At 36.1% G+C, this 21,880-nt stretch overlaps 1 protein-coding gene across 1 annotated transcript; it reads right to left on the reverse strand.

The window, feature by feature from the left end:
- Positions 1–12,069: 12,069 nt before the first annotated feature.
- Positions 12,070–18,814, reverse strand: LOC116129549 (the record flags this gene model as incomplete). Its single annotated transcript, XM_031415269.1, is given in 6 exon segments — positions 12,070–13,125; positions 15,148–15,236; positions 15,239–15,997; positions 16,465–17,051; positions 17,163–18,040; positions 18,551–18,814. Coding segments are annotated over 6 exon segments (3,633 nt in total), but the record flags the coding sequence as incomplete, so codon positions are not given.
- Between the last annotated feature and the right edge of the window lie 3,066 nt (positions 18,815–21,880).

Below are 21,880 nucleotides of genomic sequence, written 5' to 3' on the forward strand. Positions count from 1 at the left end.
AGCCCCTTTGAGGGTAGCCCCAAGCCTACCCTCACATTTAAAAAAAAAAAAAAAAAAAAGGTTGTTTGTATAAGCCTACAAAATATATATATATATATCCAACCCTACCTTCAAATTTTTTAAAAATGAGAATTATTACACATATGTCTAGGTTCACGAAAAATTTACTATTAATATATATATATATTCCACGTCTACATCATATTAAAAGTTTAAAGTTTTCTCTACTCTTCTCCACGGCTTCACCTGCTTTTATGAGTTTATCTCTGAAATTCTTTACTCTCTCATTCTCTCTCTCTCTCTTTTTCATGCTATTTGCTCTTAAAACTTTTGAATACTAGAGTTGTTGAAGCTTTCGCTACGCAAAGTTTCACAATTAGCTCTGTTTTTTTTTTTTTTTTTTTTTTTATCAGTTTTAGGTATATGTATTGTTCATTTTAATTTAGTTTATTTTAAGGTTAAATCATGTTTGTTTGTTTTTTTGGAGGTTTTTTATGCTAATTTGATGGGAAAAGATATAGATCTTTTGAATATGTTTTATATTTTGTGTCTAAGAATGTTCATGCTTTTCCAAATTAAACCTTAATTATATTTTCTGGACGTTATTCTTCACCTTTCATGTACCACTTTCCCACATTTTAAACATCAATGTTTAGTTGCTCAAAATTATTAAAGAAAATTGAGTTACTAACTATGTTTATACTAAGAAAATTCCCTTTTTTTGTTAATTCATATTAAAAATCAATGCAACGTTGACTTGATTTAAGTTTTGGTTGATNGTTATGTCCTCATTCGTTATTTTCCAAGGGGCTTCCCCATTGATCTGTTTTTATAGTGTTTCACCTCCGGGAAGAAATCAGGATTTTCATAAGAATAAATAAATAAACCATGTACTATAACTTGTCAAGTCTACATCTCAGAAATGAAGTGTGATAATGCAGACATGGGCTATGCCTTATCATCCTTCATCATTTTGTGGATGGATAATCTACATTTCTGACCGACTCACTCTTTACATTTCTCACCAGTTTGTTCTCTTTCTATAAAAGAAATCTCTTAACCCCGACACGATTTTCCATTTTCAAAAAGATGAATAAAATTAACTAAGATTTCCCTAAAATTAAAGCAATTCATTTCCTTCGTTTGTAAACAAATGCTGACTGTTTCCGGTCAATTTCCTTCTTATTTTTCCTCTCCACTCTTCTCTTTTTCTATACTTCTTCCCTCGGTTCCTCTTCCTTTTACTTTGATTCTTTATTCTCTTCTTTTTGGAAACTTTTAACTTTTTAAATTCTTGTTCAATTGCCAACTTCAAGTCTACTTTACGTTATAATAATTCATTACTTCAGCAAAACTTCATGTCGAGATCTCTCCGAAGGTCCTTACAGCACTGTCTTTCCTTTCATTTTCCAAAAAAATAAAAAAATAAAACAAAACATAAAATATTAGGCTGATACGTAGAGAGTAAAGCTTACGCTCAAAAGCTAGCTCAAGACTTAAATGTCTAAAACCCACGTATAAACCTACACCCGTAATGATATAGCAACTTGGTAACGTGAGACAAATACGAATTCTGACAAAGTAGACACGTTGCTGCATGAAGCTCACGAATTCATCACATCTCACCTTCTAATCTCAAGTCTGTTGTGAAATTTATCATAACTGATTGGGCCTAACTGTGTAGATATTCTCCAATTGAATCCAGTCTACACATATTCAGTTTTAGACTTCAGACAATATATCATCCTCCAGCCAAAGTCCATTTACTGAGTTAATGGATTTGAAGAATATAAGTTGACGCAAGTTCTTATTCATTAATAATGCGACATGTAACAAAAAGGTATTTATGAAAGTAAAGAAGCACTTGGAGTACTTCGTGAAGTATTACTTTTTTCCTGGAAATTCCAAACAATTATTTTTTTGTGTTATTGAATAAAATGATAATCTTGCATGTTGCACAGGATCGCTGATTTTCTTTCTATATATTTTGCTGCTCCAGATTCATGGGAAATAATGTGAACCGTTGAATACTCATTCGCTATATGAACAGCTTGTTGGTCAAGTCAGTCATTCTCTATAGAAAATGAATCTGCAACTCAGCAAGGGCCTAGTTTGGTGGAAAATTGAAATTTTTGGTAAACGTCCCTATTTTCCTTTCGTCAATCAATTAACTTTTACTATAGAACTTGTATAGTGGCTTCACGGACAGTGCAATAGCAAATTTCTTTAATAATGGGATTTTAATAACTCAAAAGTATATTACAAAATTTATATACAAAATTAAGTATATAAAGTGATGTCATTTCTTTTTAATTGACACATCCTTTATCTTCATCTAATAAGTTGATTTTACATTTTCATTCTCTCAATCATTATGTGACACATGATCAGTTTGTCCATTATAATTTGTATATACACTTTGTAAGAATAATATTACTCTTAATTGGGATAATAATTTTAAAAAATAAATATACTTTCCTATTAAATGTAAATTGAATGCCAGGGTAAAAAAATTACCTAAATTGTCGTACTTTATTAACTCAAATTTTGATTTTAATTTTTTGTGTTTTTATTTGAAAACTCACGTGAAATTTTGAAATACTCATAACGTTATTACTTGATAATTAAATAATTTATTTTTCATTCAAAATTAAGAATTTAAATTTTAAACAAACTTACGAAAAGTACTCTTAATGTAATTGAGAAAATATTTTGGAGATTAAGTTACCACAATAAAAATGAAGTTTTAAGGCACTTGAGGAGGTTTTTATGGACATCCTTTAGGTTTAGTGAGAGCAAAAGAAGACACAGACTTTAGAATACAACACTTTAACAAAGATTGCATGATATCACTTTCCAATTTTATTGGACCCATATGTATGTTCCTTAAACCTTAATGATGAACAATTATTAATTTATTTTGTTTTATTTTATTTTATTGGTAACAGGGGTGTTTGGGCTAGCTTGCGTATATCTCAACTAATCTGTGGTCTATTGAATACCTACAAGTCCAAAGAATTAAGTAAGCCATAATATTATTGTGGAAGTGGTCTCAAGGTTTGAACCCAAGAACTTAAGGAAGTGACTATTAGGCTAACCCCTTAGGGTTAATTATTAATTTATTATCCCTACTTTATGACCTTTATACCAAATTTCTATCCAACTTGAACTACCCAGTTGACTCACATTAGGTGGATTAATAATAAAAGAAAAACACTAGTCATTTTCTAGGATTCCAGATTTCCAGGATTGTATTATAAGTTATAAAGACATTTCATTGTCCTCTCCCTTCAATTTCAAAGATTCTTTAGACTTTCTGTTGGATTTCCTTCTCCTTACATCAAAACTTATGTCCCCTTGCGTGACTTCCAAGATGCTTTCCCATTGATTCGGTTTATATATACGTGTTTCCTCACCATGAAGCAATAGGAATCGGATTTTCAGAAGAAAAAAATAAAGCAAGCACTTTAATTTATCACGTCTGCATCTCAGAAATTATGATCCTTCATCATTTTTTAGATTGAAAATACTACATTATACCAAAATTGGGGACTGAATTAAAATTTGATTACAATATTGTACCGATCCACTCTTTACATTTTCTTACTAGTTTGTCCTCTTCCTATAAGAGAAAACTCTTAAATGCAACACCATTTTCCCTTTCCGGAAAAGATGAATAAAATTCAGTAGCGCTGTGTGATCAAATAAATCGATTTCCCTAAACTGAAGTAATCCATTTCCTTCGTTTTGTAACCAGATGCTGATTTCCTGTCACTTTTATCTTTTTTCCTCTCCAGTCCATTCTCTTTTACTTTACTTCCCCTCTCAGTTTTCTCTTCTTTTGTTTTTTTCTTGTCTTTAATTTCTTTAATTACTCTCTTCTTTATGGCTGTTCACTTTCTCTTTTTCTTTTTTTTCTATCACATTTTTTATTTCCACTTAATCGACTGCCTTCTTCATGAAGCAGATATATATCTAATTGCTTACTTTTTCTATCAAGTAAAGGCTCTGAACTTTGATTTCCACAAAATAAACAGTGCCAGTTCTTTTTATAATGCAAATCATCTTGGGTTTTTTAACTAAAAGTGTCTCCTTTTACTATTAACAATGTACATTTTGCTGAAAACTTGTTATACAAGTAGTGGCGGATCTAGGATTTTTGCTTGGGGGCCTTCGCAGCTCCACCATTGTTTGTTAAACAACTAGTGAAAACTTAAAAAAATCACACAACCTTAAGCAAAGAAATTAATACAATATAAAAAATCTGAGAGAAAAGAATGTAATAACACAATACTTTCATACTTGAACAAATCTATGAAAAGCAAAATTTTGAGTAAATCTTGAGCAAAACCTCTTTTTTTTTTTTTGGCTTCCAAATATTATAATATAAATTTTTATGATTTTGATCAGATATAGCCTAAGCTAAAGTTAACTAAAACTTAAATCAAGTCAATGTTGAGTTGACTTTTAATATGAATTGATAAAAAAAAGGGGGGGGGGGGGGGGGGGGGACTTTTCTTGGTATAACATAGATAGTAACTCAAATTTCTTTAATTTTTAAGCAACTAAATGGTGACGTTTGAAATGTAGGAAATGATGGCAGAAGGGTGAAGAATAAGTCCTTTAAATATAATTAATTTTTTAATTTGAGAAAGTATGTTCTTCTTGACACAAAATATAAAAAAACTCACAAGATCCATGTCTTTTACCCTCAAATTAGAATAAAAAACCTCTTAAAAAACAAGCATGATTCAACCCTAAAATAACTGAATTGAAATGAGTAATATACTACCTAAAACTAATAAAATAGAAAACAGAGTTAATTGTGATACTTTAAGTAGTGAAAATTAACGATTTTAGTCTTCAAAAGTTTTAAAGCGAATAGCATGAGAAAGAAGATGAGAGTAAAGAATTTTAGGGTAAAATCATAAAAAACAAGTGGACATGTGGAGAAAAAAAGTTGAGAGAGTTTTAAAATTTTAATTATGATGTGGGCTTGGAATATATATATTAATAGCAAGTTTTTTGTGGACTTAGATATATGGATATATGTACAATAATTCTCATTTTTTAAAAATCTAAGGGTGGGCCTGGGTATATATATTAATATAAATTTTTTGTGGACCTATTTATTAGTAATTTTTTTTTTTTAAATATTTCAAAGGGCCTGGATCTGCCCATGTGTACAAGCTGCTTATGAATCCTACCTAACCCACATTTGTTCCCCTTTAACCATTCTAACAATTAAATATTGGTTAGAGTGATTATAACGTTATATTTTAATGAGTTCACTTGACTTGGTGCAGAAGGAAACATATATATATATATATATATATATATTAATACGACGGCTGATTTTGTTACTAATTTGATATCGAAGACTCTCAAAAAAAGACATAAAAGAAAGTGGGGAATCAACCCAAATTCAGGGCAAGTACCCCATAATTGGTGCTACGAAATTACACAGAAGAAGGCACGGACATTGACATTATAACTTAGAGGAAGCCTACAGTATTACGGTTATATGTTTATATGATACCAATTGTTCCCCTTTAACACTTCTAATAATTAAATATTGGTTAGAATGATTATAACGTTCTATTTGGATGAGTTCACTTGACTTGATACAGAAGGAAATAGATATATATCTTCCATTATTAATATGAGGACTGATTTGGTTACTAATTTGACATCAAAGACTCTCAAGAAAAGACATAAAAGAAATGGGAAATCAACCCAAATTTAGGGCAAGTACCCCATAATTTGTGCTACGAATTACATTGAAGAAGGTATGGACTTTGACATTATAATTTAGAGAAAGCCTACAGTGTGTCAGTTATATGTTTATATGATACCAATTTTTCCTTGTAGATGGTAAAAATCTATGGTTATAGAACAAACTGATCTTATGAGGTTGAGGCCACTGACAATTTGCTAAACCCACACACATAAAGAAACAAGTGCAAAGCTTATGTAAAACACCGGTGTCGTGTCTGCCATAAGCACTTTGATGCTCAAGTTAGGAGGGCTGATATAGACTATTTAGTGAAGGCTAAGGGGAGGAAGGGTTACTAGAGTCTGATTAGAGATTAGAACTACAACGAAGGTGCTAGTTCTTAGGAGCAAGAACTTCAGGAGCTAGTATGTGGTATTGAATAATGGATGCTTAATGAGAGGTCAGACCTCTATTTATATAGTGAACATAGGATCTTTGAGTCCTAGTAAAACTTTGAGTCCATAATGGTAGAGTTTGGGTAAACAGGAAACTCTTGATTTACTTGCCTTTGGAGGAGTAGGAATCCTAATTCATATATGATTCAATATCTTAAACAAATTAGGATATAGATGAATATAGGAAGTGGATGAAATAGGGTTTAAATAGAACTCTGGGTTCTCTGGAGTGACCATGGGTTGATGGGCCTAGGCCTAAGTGTGTTAATTATGAGGCCCAATTTAGGGCAAGGCCATAGTGACTGGGAGATCCAACTCATCACTTGCCTAGTTGGTGCAATAGGCTGGCCTAGGACATGAATCTTAGAATAGGCCCAAACGGAATTAGGCCATGCATTGGGTCACGCAATAGATGTTTCGTATTTGGGCCGGATAAGGGCCAAGACGATTTTTTGCCCATACATTCTCCTTTAAAAATTCTAATAATTAAATATGTGTTAAAGTGATTGTAACGTTCTATTTTGATGAGTTCAATTGACTTGACGCAAGAGGAAATATATAAATATAGTTATATTATTAATAGTAAGATGACTAATTTTGTTACTGATTTGACATCGAAGACTCTCAAGAAAGGACATAAAAGAAAGTGGGAAATCAACACAAATTCAGGGCAAGTACCCCATAGTTGGAGCTACGAAATTACACTAAAGAAGGCACGGACATTGACATTATAATTTAGAGAAAGCCTATAGTATTATGGTTATATTTTTGTATGATACCAATTGTTCTCCTTTAACAATTATAATAATTAAATATTGGTTATAGTTATTATAACGTTCTATTTTGATGAGTTCATTTGACTTTATGCACGAGGAAACAGATATATATCATTTATTATTAATACAATGGCTGATTTTGTTGTTGATTTGACATCGAAGACTCTCAAGAAAATACATAAAAGAAAGTGGGAAATCAACCCAAGTACCCCATAGTTGGTGCTATGAAATTACACTAAAGAAGAAAGGGGCATTGACACTATAATTTAGAGAAAGCCTACAGTATTGCGGTTATATGTTTATATGATACTAATTGTTCCCCTTTAAAAATTTTTAATAATTAAATATTGGTTAGAGTGATTATAACATTCAATTAGGATGAGGTCATTTGAGTTGATGCAAGAGGAAATTATATATATATATATCTTTTATTATTACTACGGTGACTGATTTTGTTGCTGATTTCACATTGAAGACTCTCAAGAAAATACACAAAAGAAAGTAGAAAATCAACCCAAATTTAGGGCAAGTACCCCATAGTTGGTGCTATGAAACTACAATGAAAAAGGCACGAACATTGACATTATAATTTAGAGAAAGCCTACAGTATCATGTTTATATGTTTATATGATACTAATTGTTCTCCTTTAACAATTCTAATAATTAAATATTGGTTAGAGTGATTATAACATTCTATTTTGATGAGTTCACTTGACTTGATGCAGAAGGAAACACATATATATCTTTTATTATTAATACAATGGCCGATTTTGTTACTGATTTGACATCGAAGACTCTCAAGAAAATACATAAAAGAAAGTGGGAAATCAACCCAGATTCAAGGCAAGTACCCCATAGTTGGTGCTATGAAATTACATTGAAGAAGGCATGGACATTGACATTATAATTTAGAGAAAGCCTACAGTATTACGGTTATAAGTTTACATGATACCAATTGTTCCCCCTTAAAAATTCTAATAATTAAATATTGGTTAGAGTGATTATAACGTTCTATTTTGATGAGGTCACTTGACTTGATGCAAGAGGAAACAGATATATATCTTTTATTATTAATATGATGACTGACTTTGTTACTGATTTGACATTGAAGACTCTCAGGAAAAGACATAAAAGAAAATCAAACCAAATTCAGGGCAAGTACCCCATAGTAGGTGCTACGAAATTACACTGAAGAAGGCACGGACATTAACATTATAATTTAAAGAAAGCCTATAGTATTATGGTTATATGTTTATATGATACCAATTGTTCTCCTTTAACAATTCTAGTAGTTAAATATTATAACGTTCTATTTCGATGAGTTCACTTGACTTGATGCCGGAGGAAACAAATATACATCTTGTATAATTAATATATATAATTGCTGATGTTGTTACTATTTAGACATCAAAGATTCTCAAGAAAAAACATAAAAGAAAGTGAGAAATCAACCCAAATTCAAGGCAAGTATGCCATAGTTTGTGCTACATAATTACACTAAAGAAGGTACAGAAATTAACATTATAATCTAGGGAAAGCCTACAGTATTATGGTTGTATATTTATATGATACCAATTGTTCTCCTTTAACAATTCTAATAATTAAATATTGGTTAGAGTGATGATAACGTTCTAGTTTGATGAGTTCACTCTACTTGATGTAGGAGGTGTCGAACCGGTCGTCACAGTCACAAAATTAAACCTAAATACCATAGTTAGCGGTAAGCAGAGTTGAATCCACAGGCAACAAGACTAAGAACCTAATGTATTTTTAGTAGTGGAAATGAAATTGGCAATTGATTAATGAAACTAAACAAACTAAATGCAAATAATAAAAGAGTGAAATTGAAACCAATAAAGACTTTATAATAACAACGTTGCCGTTACGGTTTTGGTTCGACACGAGACCAACTCACACAATTCTCCTCCACCCTCTACGATCCCCTAAACCTACAAGGCAAGGTAAATCAATGAAATAGTTTGCTGACACTCTAGGTATAATCTATGTTGTCTCACCCGATCACTCAAGTTTGATTAGTTAAAAAATATCATTAAATGCCGATAAACGCTACAAGACAATACCACTAGTTGGTACGCGATTAACAAATACAATTTGTCAACACGTATCTTCCAAACAACCAACTTCACAATAAACACAACAACAGTAGAAATGAAATTAAATCCGAACACAACTCAATTACAATCGATAGGAAGTAATGAAAAGCAATATTCATCATTTAATTATTTCAAACCAACGTTTATCATTCAACGAGTTCTATGAAAACATTAAATCACAATGGATAACAATATTCATCACAGATTATGCTCAAACCATATTAAAGTATCGAAATCAAACATGAAACGAAAACAAATATAATCCGAAGCACAATACTACCAAATGTCCTATAATCAGGGTCATCCAACTAGTCGAGAGCTGATGAGCAGAGCCGTGGAGTCAATCTCGATCTCGCCTACGCCGTAATAGACAACCGGGAACTTAGCCGCTCATGGTGGTGGTGATGACGGGGGTTGAAACGGTGGAAATGAAGCTGATCATGGCGGAGAGGAGGTAACCGACAGCGATATGATGCGAAGAAGGGGCGAAAACAACCAACGAACAGCCCGGAATACGAACAGTCACACTCGCCGAAAAACGTTAATTTTTTCGGCGGGTCTTTCTAAAAATGGTGGCGGAAATGGGATCCGAAGATACCGATGGAAAACTCTGGTGATAGGGAGTTCAGATGAGGTCCTCGGGAGGTGAAAGGTTGCCGGAAGTGAGCAAGATCTAGGCTGGAAGATGAAGAGGCGCAGCGGCGATTTGGCTGATTCTGGCAGTTTTGCGGCGGCTAAAGCTTGGAATGGGTAGATCTAGCTGTGGGGAAGGAAGATCAAGTCTTGGGGAGCCCAACCGTCGCCAGAAAACGGTGAAATCTCGGCTGGAATGCGAGCAGTCACGGCGGCTGAATGAGAGCAATCACGGCGGCAAATCACGTCTCACGGTGGCGTTGATGGCTGATGAAGATGATAGATGGTCCTAGAAGATGAACCGTCGCCGGAGGCTGCTGGAAAAGAAGATAAAGATTCACCGAAAAATGGATGAATAGCACCTCCAGGTGGACGCGACCTTTCGTTTTCTTTTATAGACAAACTACCAAAATATCACTTTGGTCCCTGCATGATTGAAAAGTGATAAAATCAACCCTTATAAAAATGACAGTTTACCCCCTAAACAGCATAAATGAGACAAAATCACCCCTAATCCATGAACTACAACCTAATATCAACTCATATCCTTTCCAAAATCATTCCAAACACGTTAAATTCAGAAGAAAAATATTAGGAAGCGATTTTCATTCATAAATTCATAAATTCTTTAATTGTCTCAATATACTTCAATTTAATCATACATGGGGTATTTTTATCACCAAAATAAAGTCACTTTCAGGACTCTAACACACTCCCCAACTTACTCTTTGCTCGTCCTCGAGTAAAGTTAAAAGAACTCTTTCAACATTCTCACAAAACCATACACAACAATATTCATCAACAACCAAGACATTCATCAAAAGGTAAAGTGAAGAATTTGAACCTAACATGCAAACAACACAATCCTAAATAAAAAACTAAAGTTTCTGTCAAGATTTGCCTATCTCCATTTAAGCTTCTCAAACACACATTTCATATTCATAACTCAATGTTAAAATGCCATGCAAAACTCCCTAACTTATGTACATGCAACATAATGCTCATTTTCCACACAAGATTTTGACATATTATTTCTTTTCATTCATCACTTGTTTTTTTTTTTTTTTTTCCTTTTTCTTGTCTTAACTTCTAAGCTTTCTAGAAGGTCCGTGTAATGGGCTTTAGATCAATGACTCCCAAACCAGATGGCTATAGGGCACTAAGTGTAGAACACTCCTTGAACTTACTCAGCCAAACCAACTAGGCTACAAGTCAAGACTTTATTTCTTTTTTATAAAGCTTATGATCTATGTAATGACTTTTTAAGCTTTCTAGAGGACCCATGTAACGAGCTTTAGGCCAACTGCTCCCAAGCTAGATAGCTTTAGGGGATTAGGTGTAGAACACCCCTCGGGCGTACTCACTTGAGTCAACTAGGCTACAAATCAAAACCAAATCATCAAGCAACATTTAAGCACTTTTAACACACGCAAGATAATAAATGAAACTTTGCTCCATGGGCATGTAAAGTATGTGGGAGACTTGCATAAACATTAAAACACATGACATTTACACAAAACAGTGTCTAACCACGATTATGGACAAACCTAGCACAAAACAGAACCAATAGTTCAATGTTTAAAACCATGTTGCAACAAACAATTTAAAAAAACCTCACAAAACCTTTCATCTAGCACCTCAATTGCTTCTAAAATGGTGATTATGCATGAATTCATGAAATTTTTTAAAAATGACTCACTTTAGTTCACTTTAACCACTTTTGGACTTACAAGAGTAAGATTCAACATATTTTCAACAAAAAAATTCATCATGCCACAAAAATTTAAGCACAATCCATTCAACACACAATCTCCACAAAAGCATAATCAACAACACTTCACAAAGCTATCACAATCTCCACAAAAGCATCATCAATAACACTTCGCAAAAATAAAAATCAATCAACACTCCCCAACTTAACATGTCATTGTCCTCAATGACCCACAACTACAAACATCCTCCCCAATTTAGCATCAAATGATCTCAAATGGCAATATGATCAATAACATTAAAATCGTCCAACATATTTGAGAAGCAAGAAATCTAACAATAACAACATATAAGGTGGAGAGATACAACCTGAGGAACAATGGTGGGGCTGTCATCAACAGAGTTTGTAGAGCATGCATTAGCATAGCCTTGGACTAGTTAATGAGTTTCCAAACATGACAATCCTGCGAAGACAAAAACATAAGAGCAGTAAAAACATATTTACAAAGATAGGTTGCCTCTCACAAGCGCTAAGTTTAAAGTCTCCAGCCAGACTTAGTGCACTAACATGGCTAATGTGGTTCTAATAAAGAACACTCCTCAATCACCTCTCCATCAATAATGCTATCGACATAAGGTTTAAGTCTTTGGCCATTAACCTTAAAAACTTGTCCCGTTTTTGGGTTTTGGATTTCAACAACTCCGTGAGGGAAAACATTAAGAACAATAAAAGGGTCATCCCATAGTGACCAAAGCTTCCCTGGAAATAAGCGAAGCTTAGAGTTAAAGAGCCACACTTTTTTATTAGGAGAGAATGACTTCCTAACAATGTGTTTATCGTGAAAAGCTTTGGTCTTCTCTTTAGAGATGCGAGAGTTCTCATAAGCTTCATGTCTTAGCTCATCTAACTCTGAAAGTTGGCGTTTCCTATGGTCATCGGCCGTGGTCATATCAAAATTGAATTTCCTTGTGGCCCAATATGTTCTATGTTCAAGTTCTACAGGTAAATGACATGTTTTCCCAAAAACTAACCGATAAGGGGACATGCCAATAGGGGTACGATATGCGGTTTGATAGGCCCAAAGTGCATCATTCAGACGCACTAACAAATCCTTACGATCGGGCCGTACCATTTTCTCTAAGATAGTCTTAATTTCCCTATTAGCACGTTCCACTTTTCCACTAGTTTGAGGGTGATAAGGTGTGGCAACTCGATAAGTGATTGAGTACTTTTTCAATAGTGAGCCAAAGTGAATATTGGTGAAATGTGAGCCACCATCACTGATGATGGCGCGCGGATGATCGAAATGGCTAAAGATGTGCGATTGAACAAAGTTGACGACCACCCTGTGATCATTGGTCCTAGTGGCAATGGCTTCTACCCATTTAGACACATAATCCACTGCAAGCAAGATATATTCAAAGCCAAAAGATGAGGGAAATGGACCCATAAAATCAATACCCCATACATCAAACACTTCCACAATCAAAATAGGATTCAGGGGCATCATATCTCATCTACCAATATTCCCTACTTTTTGACATGAAGTACAAGCACGACAATAAAAGAATGCATCACAAAAAAGAATGGGTCGATAAAAACCACACTGGAGGACCTTTAAAGCGGTCCTCTTGCCACTATAATGACCACCACAAGCATAAGAATGACAAAATGCAAGTACGCTACTAAACTCGTGGTCGGGAACACATCTCCTAACTATCTGGTCTACACACACCCTGTAACAACTGCTGTAAACTAGTACAATGCATGCATAATAATAATAGAAAATGGGCCCAAAACTTTTCTTTTTATTATATGTAATAAGTCTTTTATACACAAAGAGCATCATTTACAAAAAGCCATTTAAAAAGACAAAAACAGGGGAAACAGTGTAGCTATTGCTCCTCGCTTGCCGACGCCCCTCTGACTGCATCATCACCTAGATCCTGCATCCACCAAGGAAAATAACGGGGTGAGCACAAAATAATGCTCAGTAAGTAAACCCTCTAACTGTTTATCCCCGTATGTATTTCTCTTAATTCTTTCCTCACACTTTCTGTTGTTTTCTACTAAACGTCATGGCCTCATTTTACCGGAGGTACAACCGGATGGCATTCACACAACACCATCTCACTCTTCATGACTGTCGGGTGGAGTTCACACAGCACCAACCCGCTCTTAGTGACTCCCAAGTGGGGATCACGAAGCACCTACCCGGCTTTCGTAATTATCGGGTGGAGACCACAAAGCACTTACCCGTTCCTCATGACTTTCGGGTGACAATCACAAAGCATCAACCCATTTCTAATAACTATCGGGTGATGATCACAAAGCATCAACCCGATTCTCATAACTGTCGGGTGATGATCACAAAGCATCAACCCATTTCTAATACTCTTCTCATTCACTCTACTCTAGCACTTCTCATTCTCTCTACCTTTAAAGTAGTTGCATCCACAAAGTTCTCTACTCATAGAGCAAGTGCATACACAAAGTTTCCTACTCTTTCTTAAGTCACTTCTCAATGCACAATTAATGCCTATGGATGGTTCATCTCCACTAATGCACTTATGAAATGCCAACATGCAATGTTGCAAGAATTAAGGTTCACTACTCATACTCAAACCTCTATTAGGCATTTCATCAAACAACTCAAGTGCATAATAAAACTCTACTATAACAATAATTCTATGTCTTTCTCTAACCATCCAAAATGGGAGAAAACTCCCTCACATAGCCATAATTCCTGCCATAGAATAGCACTTCCAAAAAGGATTTCTCAATATCCTTCAATTCCATCTCAAACTACATTTCCAACCCACATCTCACTTCTCACAATTGAAGTGTATGAACAACCACAAGCAATAATAATCTCCATTTAAAACTCAATAACATAGCATATAACATGTATATAACATACATACATAATTGCTATTAAAACCCTAATCAAGAAAATTCTCAAATCTCAACTTGGGTTGGGATTTACTTACCTTGTTATGGAGAGATCTCACTAGCTCTTCCTTTCTCTTGGTTTGCTTGATTTTTCTCTACTCTTTAAACAAATGAACCAAAAGACCTTAATATTCAAAAATACATAAAACTCACAAAGCTTCACATCCAAAGCAAGAATCCTTACCTTAGGATGCCTTAGATTGATTTTCTACCCCAAAACACTCCAAAAGCCCTCAAAAAATCCTTGAACAAATGAAAGAGAAAATGAGATGAAGTAAGAAAGAAGAGTGGCGATGGAGAAGAAGAATGACGGGTTTGCAATGACTTAATTCCTTTTAATGAAATTTATGCACAAGCATTCCCATTTTGCCCTTACTCTTCCTTAGGAATTCCATCTATATCCTTTGATTCATTACAAACACACCCCAATAACAACATATTCTCCATGAAAATTCCTTACATTTTACTCCCCACTTTTCCTACTAATTAGGGATAAAATGGTCAAATTGCCCTTAGGGAAGAAAATATCTAAAACTTAACAAACATTTTGGTCGGCCTGTCGCTGCGGCGAAGAATATTATGTCGCTGCTGCAAAGAATATTATGTCGCTACGGCGTAACTGTCCAGTAGTTTCCCGTGGCTTCAAGCGAAGCCTGGAACATTGAACTTCTTCTATTTCGACCAATTTCAGGGCAAGTATTCAACATATCACTCAATCAAAGGTCAACCAAACAATAATACTAATAAACCAACTCAAATAAGAGCAAAAGAAGAAACATTAGCTACGTACCTCAAGTGGGGCGTTACACACCCTGAAAAGGTCCAAGTCTTCCCAAAAATAATGCTTGATGGTTGCAAAGAATGATCTTTCTGAGTTTTGGTCCACCCTAATGGTAATTGTCCTACGGCCAGGTAATTGACTATATAGGCATACCAAGGTGCTTTGGATTGGGATATTGCAAATAATTGCTCATTCGGGAAAGATTCATTCAAACATTGACCAGAGACATACTCTGTAAAGAGTCTAGACAAGTGGTCGGCGACCACATTATCACTACCCTTTTTATCTTTGATTTCTAGATCAAACTCTTGCAACAACAAAATCCATCGAATTAGTCTAGGCTTAGTGTCTTTCTTGGCTAACAAATACCTAACTGCAATGTGGTCCGTAAAGACAACTATCTTAGACCCAAGAAGATAAGACCGGAACTTATCAAAGGAAAACACTACTGCAAGCAACTCTTTCTTTGTAGTGGTGTAATTACATTGAGCATCAGAGAGGGTCTTGCTTGCACAGTAGATCACAACGGGCTTTTTATTCCCCCGTTGGCTAAGGACTGCACCAATGGCATAGTCCGACGCATCACACATCACTTCAAAAGGTAGGTTCCAATCAGGAGGTTGCATAATGGATGCTGTGGTCAACGCTTCCTTCAAAATGGTAAAGGCAATCATACAAGAGTCATAAAAAACAAATGGCACATCTTTAGCAAGCAAATCACACAAGGGCTTAGAGATCTTTCTAAAATTCTGGATAAAACGCCTATAAAATCCTGCATGGCCTAGGAAAGATCTAATTTGTTTGACCGATGAAGGCGGTGGTAGTTGAGAAATCAACTCTACCTTTGCCTTATCCACTGCTATCCCCTCCTTGGAAACTACATGACCTAAGATAATTCACTTTTGACCCATGAAATGGCTTTTTTCCCAACTAAGAACAAGATTTGTCTCTTTACAACGTTTCAACACCAACTCAAGTTTTTCGAGACAATCATCAAAAGATGCACTAAACACAGAAAAATCATCCATGATGACTTCAAGGAATTGACCCATCATGTCAAAAAATATAATAACATGCACTTTGGAAACATTGCCGATGCATTGCAAAACCCGAAGGGCATGCAACGAAAGGCAAACATGCCAAAAGGACATGTGAACGTGGTCTTTTCCTGGTCTTCGGGGGCAACTGGTACTTGGTTATATCCGGAATAGCCATCCAGAAAATAATAGAAAGCTTTCCCTGCAAGTTTTTCTAGGATTTGGTCAATAAATAGGAGCAGGAAATGATCTTTCCTAGTGGCTAGGTTGAGCTTCCTATAGTCAATACAAACTCTCCATCCTGTGGGAGTACGGGTAAGAATTCACTCACCTTTTTCATTTTCAACAACGGTGAGGCCACTCTTTTTAGGTACAACATGGGTTAGACTCACCCATTGGCTGTCGGATATAGGGTAGATGATACCCGCATCAAGCCATTTGATCACTTCTTTCTTCATCCCCTCCTTCATGTTCGGGTTTAACCTTCTTTGAGCTTCATGCACCGGTTTAGCATTCTCTTCACAAAATATGCGATGCATGCACAAAGAACGGCTAATCCCTCGCAAATCGGCTACCAACCAACCGATTGCTTCCTTATGTGCTGTCAAGACCGCCACTAATCTCTCCTCTTGCTCACTATCTAAGTTGGCGACAATGATCACGGGTAAGGTCTTGTTGGGTCCTAGAAAAACATACTTTAGAGTATCAGGGAAGACTTTCAACTCTAAGACTGTTGGAGACTCAATTGACCTCAGTTGTGTCGTCTTAGACAAAGGTGGTAAGGTTTCATACTTGATGTTCCAAGGTCGACGCTCTAAAGTGGGCGACCTAGCTATATAGGCACTAACCTCTTGAATCTTAGACACGACACTCAAGCTAGATATCTCCTAAACAAATGGATTCATAAGAGTGTAAATTGCATCATCACATAACATCTGTGGGGCATGAGCCTCCACTAGACTGTCACTAGCATCAACCATGAAACACTAGTTATCGTCCTCACGCATCGGTCCTAAACCAGCATTAAACACATTAAGTCTTAGTTTCCTATTCCCAAAAGACACTTCCATCTCTTTTAATCTATAGTTAATGCAAGTATTTGCTGTTGCTAGAAAAGGTCTCCCTAAAATAATCAGTGGCATACTTCCACTGCTCATATACTCAATGTTTAAGACAAGAAAATCCACCAGAAAATATAGTTCCTCAACCTTAACTAACACGTCCTCAATTAGGCCCCTAGGCATTTTGACCGATCGGTCAACTAACTGTAAGATGACTTCAATAGACTTGAGCTCACCTAAGTTAAACCGTTCATATACGAAAGTGGGTAATAAGTTCATGCTCACCCCTTAGTCTAAGAATGCTCTATCAATCGTGACATTACCTATCACACAAGAAATAATAGGAGCTCCAGGATTCTTTAACTTCGGGGAAATGCGGTTTGAGACAACTGCACTTACATTTTTCGGTAAATGTACAGTCTTAGATGTGTGATATTTCATTCACCTCTTTTGCGTGCATAAGTCTTTGAGGAATTTGGCATAAGCAGGTACTTGCTTAATGGCATCTAAAAGTGGAATGTTAATCTGAACCTGCTTAAACAACTCAATCATTTCCTCCATCCTAGCACTTTTCCTAGTAGTGGGAACATTTGGGGGCTTTAAGCACTGAGGAAAGGGTGCTCTCAGTATGTACGATGCAAGGGATGGTTTATTCTCCCCAACGTTTTCCTTACCCGGTCTCTGAACAATTGACTCTACAAGTGGCTTACTCTCACTCTCTTTGGCTTGGTCCCTACCTAGAATTTCCTCTTCTCTACCCTGGACTTTTACTTCCCTCTCAGGCCTAATTAGCTCTCGGCCGTTCTAAAGAGTCATCACAGCCTTGGCTTGTTCGGAAAACCCTCTCTGCTGAGAAGAACCACTAGGGTTACCTATGACTTGACTAGACAATTGGCCTTGGTCCCTCCTATTGACTGCTTCGGCTATTTGACCAATCTGGGTCTCTAGCTTACTAATGGATTGGGAATGAGAATGTAGAAGTTGGGTATTCTGCTCTAAATCTTGGAACCTAGCATTCATGTCGGCTTTTTGTTCTTGCATGGTTTGGAGCATTTGAGCCATCATTGATTCTAGTGAACTAGGCACTGGAGTGGGATGCTGAACAGAATGTGGGATCCTAGGTTGGATGGGTGGTTGGATTGAAGGTTGCTCCCTATAATTGCCTTGTTGATTGGAAGGATTGTTCCTGTATGGCATATTATTGGAGACATTCTGAGGTGGTTGTGGCTTCCATGAAAAATTAGGGTGATTACGCCACCCAGGATTGTACGTGTTTGAGTACGGATTGCTCTGTCTTCGGAAGCCTTATGCAACCTGCACTTGCTCCTCAAAAGGGTTAGGGGCAGGTTCCTCAATTGGATTGTCAAGAGTAGAGTGCATGGAAAAAACATCCTGGTTTGCCCTATTCTGATATGATTGTGTAGAGGGTTGCCCTTGTATAGATACAAACTTGTCAAATAGGTGAGCCAACACCTCTAACTTGGAGCTAATGTCATCTAACCGTGACACCTCATACACGCCACCCTTCTTGGATGGCTGCCCTGAAATAGGCCTTCTAGACGCAGAAATGTAGTGCATTGAATTTTCACTTAAGGTCTCGAAGAGTTGCCATAACTCATTCTCGTCCTTGTGCATAAATGTTCCTCCACAAGAGGCGTCTACCATATTCCTATGCCTCTCGGTTAGTCCGTCATAAAAACTACAAACTAATTGCCACGTAGGGACTGCGTGATGGGGACACTTCCTAAGCATTTCCTTTAAACATTCCCAACTCTCATAAAATTCCTCGCTATCTAGTTGAGTGAAACTAGTGATGGCTCATCTTATGTTGTTGGTTTTACAAATGGGATAATACTTTTTTAGGAATCCTTGTTGCATTTGGGCCCAAGAGATAATGGACCCTATTACCAAAGAATTGAGCCATTGTTTGGCTCAATCCTTAAGTGAGAATGGGAATAAAATTAAGCGCACGACATCTTCATTCACATGTTGAAGTCTAACTGTGGAGCAAACTTCTAAAAATTCATTTAAGTGTTTGTATGGCTCCTCATTTAAATTCCCATAATAAATTGGCAGTAATTGGATGACACTAGTTTTGATCTCATAGTGTTGTGTCTGGACATTGGGGATACGGATACATGAGGCTGAAGTGTAGGTGGTGGGTGCGAAATGTTTGCTAAGGGGCACATGTGCGGGTTCATCCTGGTCAGCCATCCTACGTGCTTGTTTTCTATTCCTCTTACAAGTGCATTCAATTTCAAGATTCAAAGGTAATAACTCTTCATTACAAGACCTTCTAGTTTGCATTCATCAATCAAACACACAAAAGACTCAACAAGCAACGCAACAACAATCTCAAAGAAAATTAGCTAAATGCAAATCCTAAGAAACAAATTTTAATAAGCACACGAAACAAAACTAAAACAAATCTAAAATCTAATAAAACTATAGCCAACAAAATTTCACACAGCAAATATGTTTAATCAAAACTAAAGTTATCAATGCAACCTAAAAGAATTTAATACTAAGAACAAAAATTAAATCCTAGGAATAAAAAATAAACAAAGGTTAAGAGAATTTCATAATCGGGTTATGAAGGATCTTTAATGCTCTCGACACGCTGAAGCGTTTTCCCATTTGCAATTTTCCTGCAAAACAAAAACAAACACAAATGAAACTATTCCAATAAAAATAAAATGAAAATAAAATAAAACGAAGTAAAAATGAAATTATGCAAAGAGACAAATTAAACGGAACACAAAAATTAAACAATTCACCCAAACAAAGTAATCACTACAAAGAAAATAACACAAACAAAACAACAAAGACTAAAATAAACCTAGAATAAAAACTAATGACTACCCAAACACACAAAGTCAAAAGCACGTTGCTCCCCGGCAACAGCACCAAAATTTTGTCGAACCGGTCGTCATAGTCACAAAATTAAACCTAAATACTGTAGTTAGTGGTAAGCAGGGTTGAATCCACAGGGAGCAAGACTAACAACCTAATGTATTTCGAGTAGCGGAAATGAAATTGGCAATTGATTAATGAAACTAAACAAACTAAATGCAAATAATAAAAGAGTGAAATTGAAACTAATAAAGACTTTATAATAACAATGTTACCATTACGGTTTTGGTTCGACACGAGACCAACTCACACAATTCTCCTCCACCCTCTACAATCCCCTAAACCTACAAGGCAAGGTAAATCAATGAAATAGTTTGCCGGCACTCTAGGTATAATCTATCCTGTCTCACTCGATCAGTCAAGTTTGATTGGTTAAAAAATATCATTAAATGCCGATAAACACTACAAGACAATACCACTAGTTGGTACGCTATTAACAAATACAATTTGTCAACACGTATCTTCCAAACAACCAACTTCACAATAAACGCAACAACAGTAGAAATGAAATTAAATCCAAACACAACTCAATTACAATCGATGCGAAGTAATGAAAAGCAATATGAATCATTTAATTATTTCAAACCAACGTTTATCATTCAGCGAGTTCTATGAAAACATTAAATCACAATGGACAACAATATTCATCACAGATTATGCTCAAACCATATCAAAGTATCGAAATCAAACATGAAACGAAAACAAATATAATCCGAAGCACAATACTACCAAATGTCCTATAATCGGGCTCATCCAACTAGTCGAGAGCTGATGAGCAGAGTCATGGAGTCAATCTCGATCTCGCCTATGCCGTAACAAACAACTGGGAACTTAGTCGCTCATGGTGGTGATGACGGAGGCTGAAACGGTGGAAACAAAGTTGATCATGGCGGAGAGGAGATAACCGACAACGATATGATGCAAAGAAGGGGTGAAAACGACCAACAGACAGCTCGAAATACGAATAGTCACACTCGCTAAAAACGTTAATTTTCCAACGGTCTTCTGGAAAGTGGTGGCGAAAATAGGATCCGAAGGTACTGATGGAAAGCTCTGGTGATGGGGAGTTCAGATCAGGTCTTGGGGAGGTGAAAGGTCGCCAGAAGTGAGCAAGATATAGGCTGGAAGATGAAGAGGCGCGACAGCGATTTGGTGGATTTCAGATGTTTTTGCGGCTGCTGAAGCTTGGAATGGGTATATCTAACCGTGGGGAAGGAAGATCAAGTCCTGGGGAGCCCAACCATTGCCGAAAAATGGTGAAATCTCAGCTGGAATGCCAATAGTTGCAGCGACGGAATGCGAACAGTCACGGCTGTGAAATGCGAACAGTCGCAGCAGCAAATCACTTCTCACGGTGGCGTTGATGGCTGATGAAGATGATAGATGGTCTGGGAAGATGAACAGTCGCCGGAGGCCACTGGAAAAGAAGACGAAGAGTCGCCGGAAAATAGATGAACAACGCCTCCAGGTGAACGCGACTTTTTGTTTTCTTTTATAGACAAAGTGCCAAAATACCACTTTGGTCCCTACATGATTGAAATGTGACAAAATCAACCCTTATAAAAATGATAGTTTACCCCCTAAACAGTATAAATGAGACAAAATCACCCATAATCCCTGAACCATAACTTAATATCAACCCATATCCTTTCCAAAATCATTCCAAACACGTTAAATTCATAAGAAAAATATTAGGAAGTGATTTTCGTGAATAAATTCATAAATTCTTTA

The sequence above is a fragment of the Pistacia vera genome, unplaced genomic scaffold (genome assembly GCF_008641045.1).
Source record: "Pistacia vera cultivar Batoury unplaced genomic scaffold, PisVer_v2 Contig106, whole genome shotgun sequence".
NCBI lineage: Eukaryota > Viridiplantae > Streptophyta > Magnoliopsida > Sapindales > Anacardiaceae > Pistacia > Pistacia vera.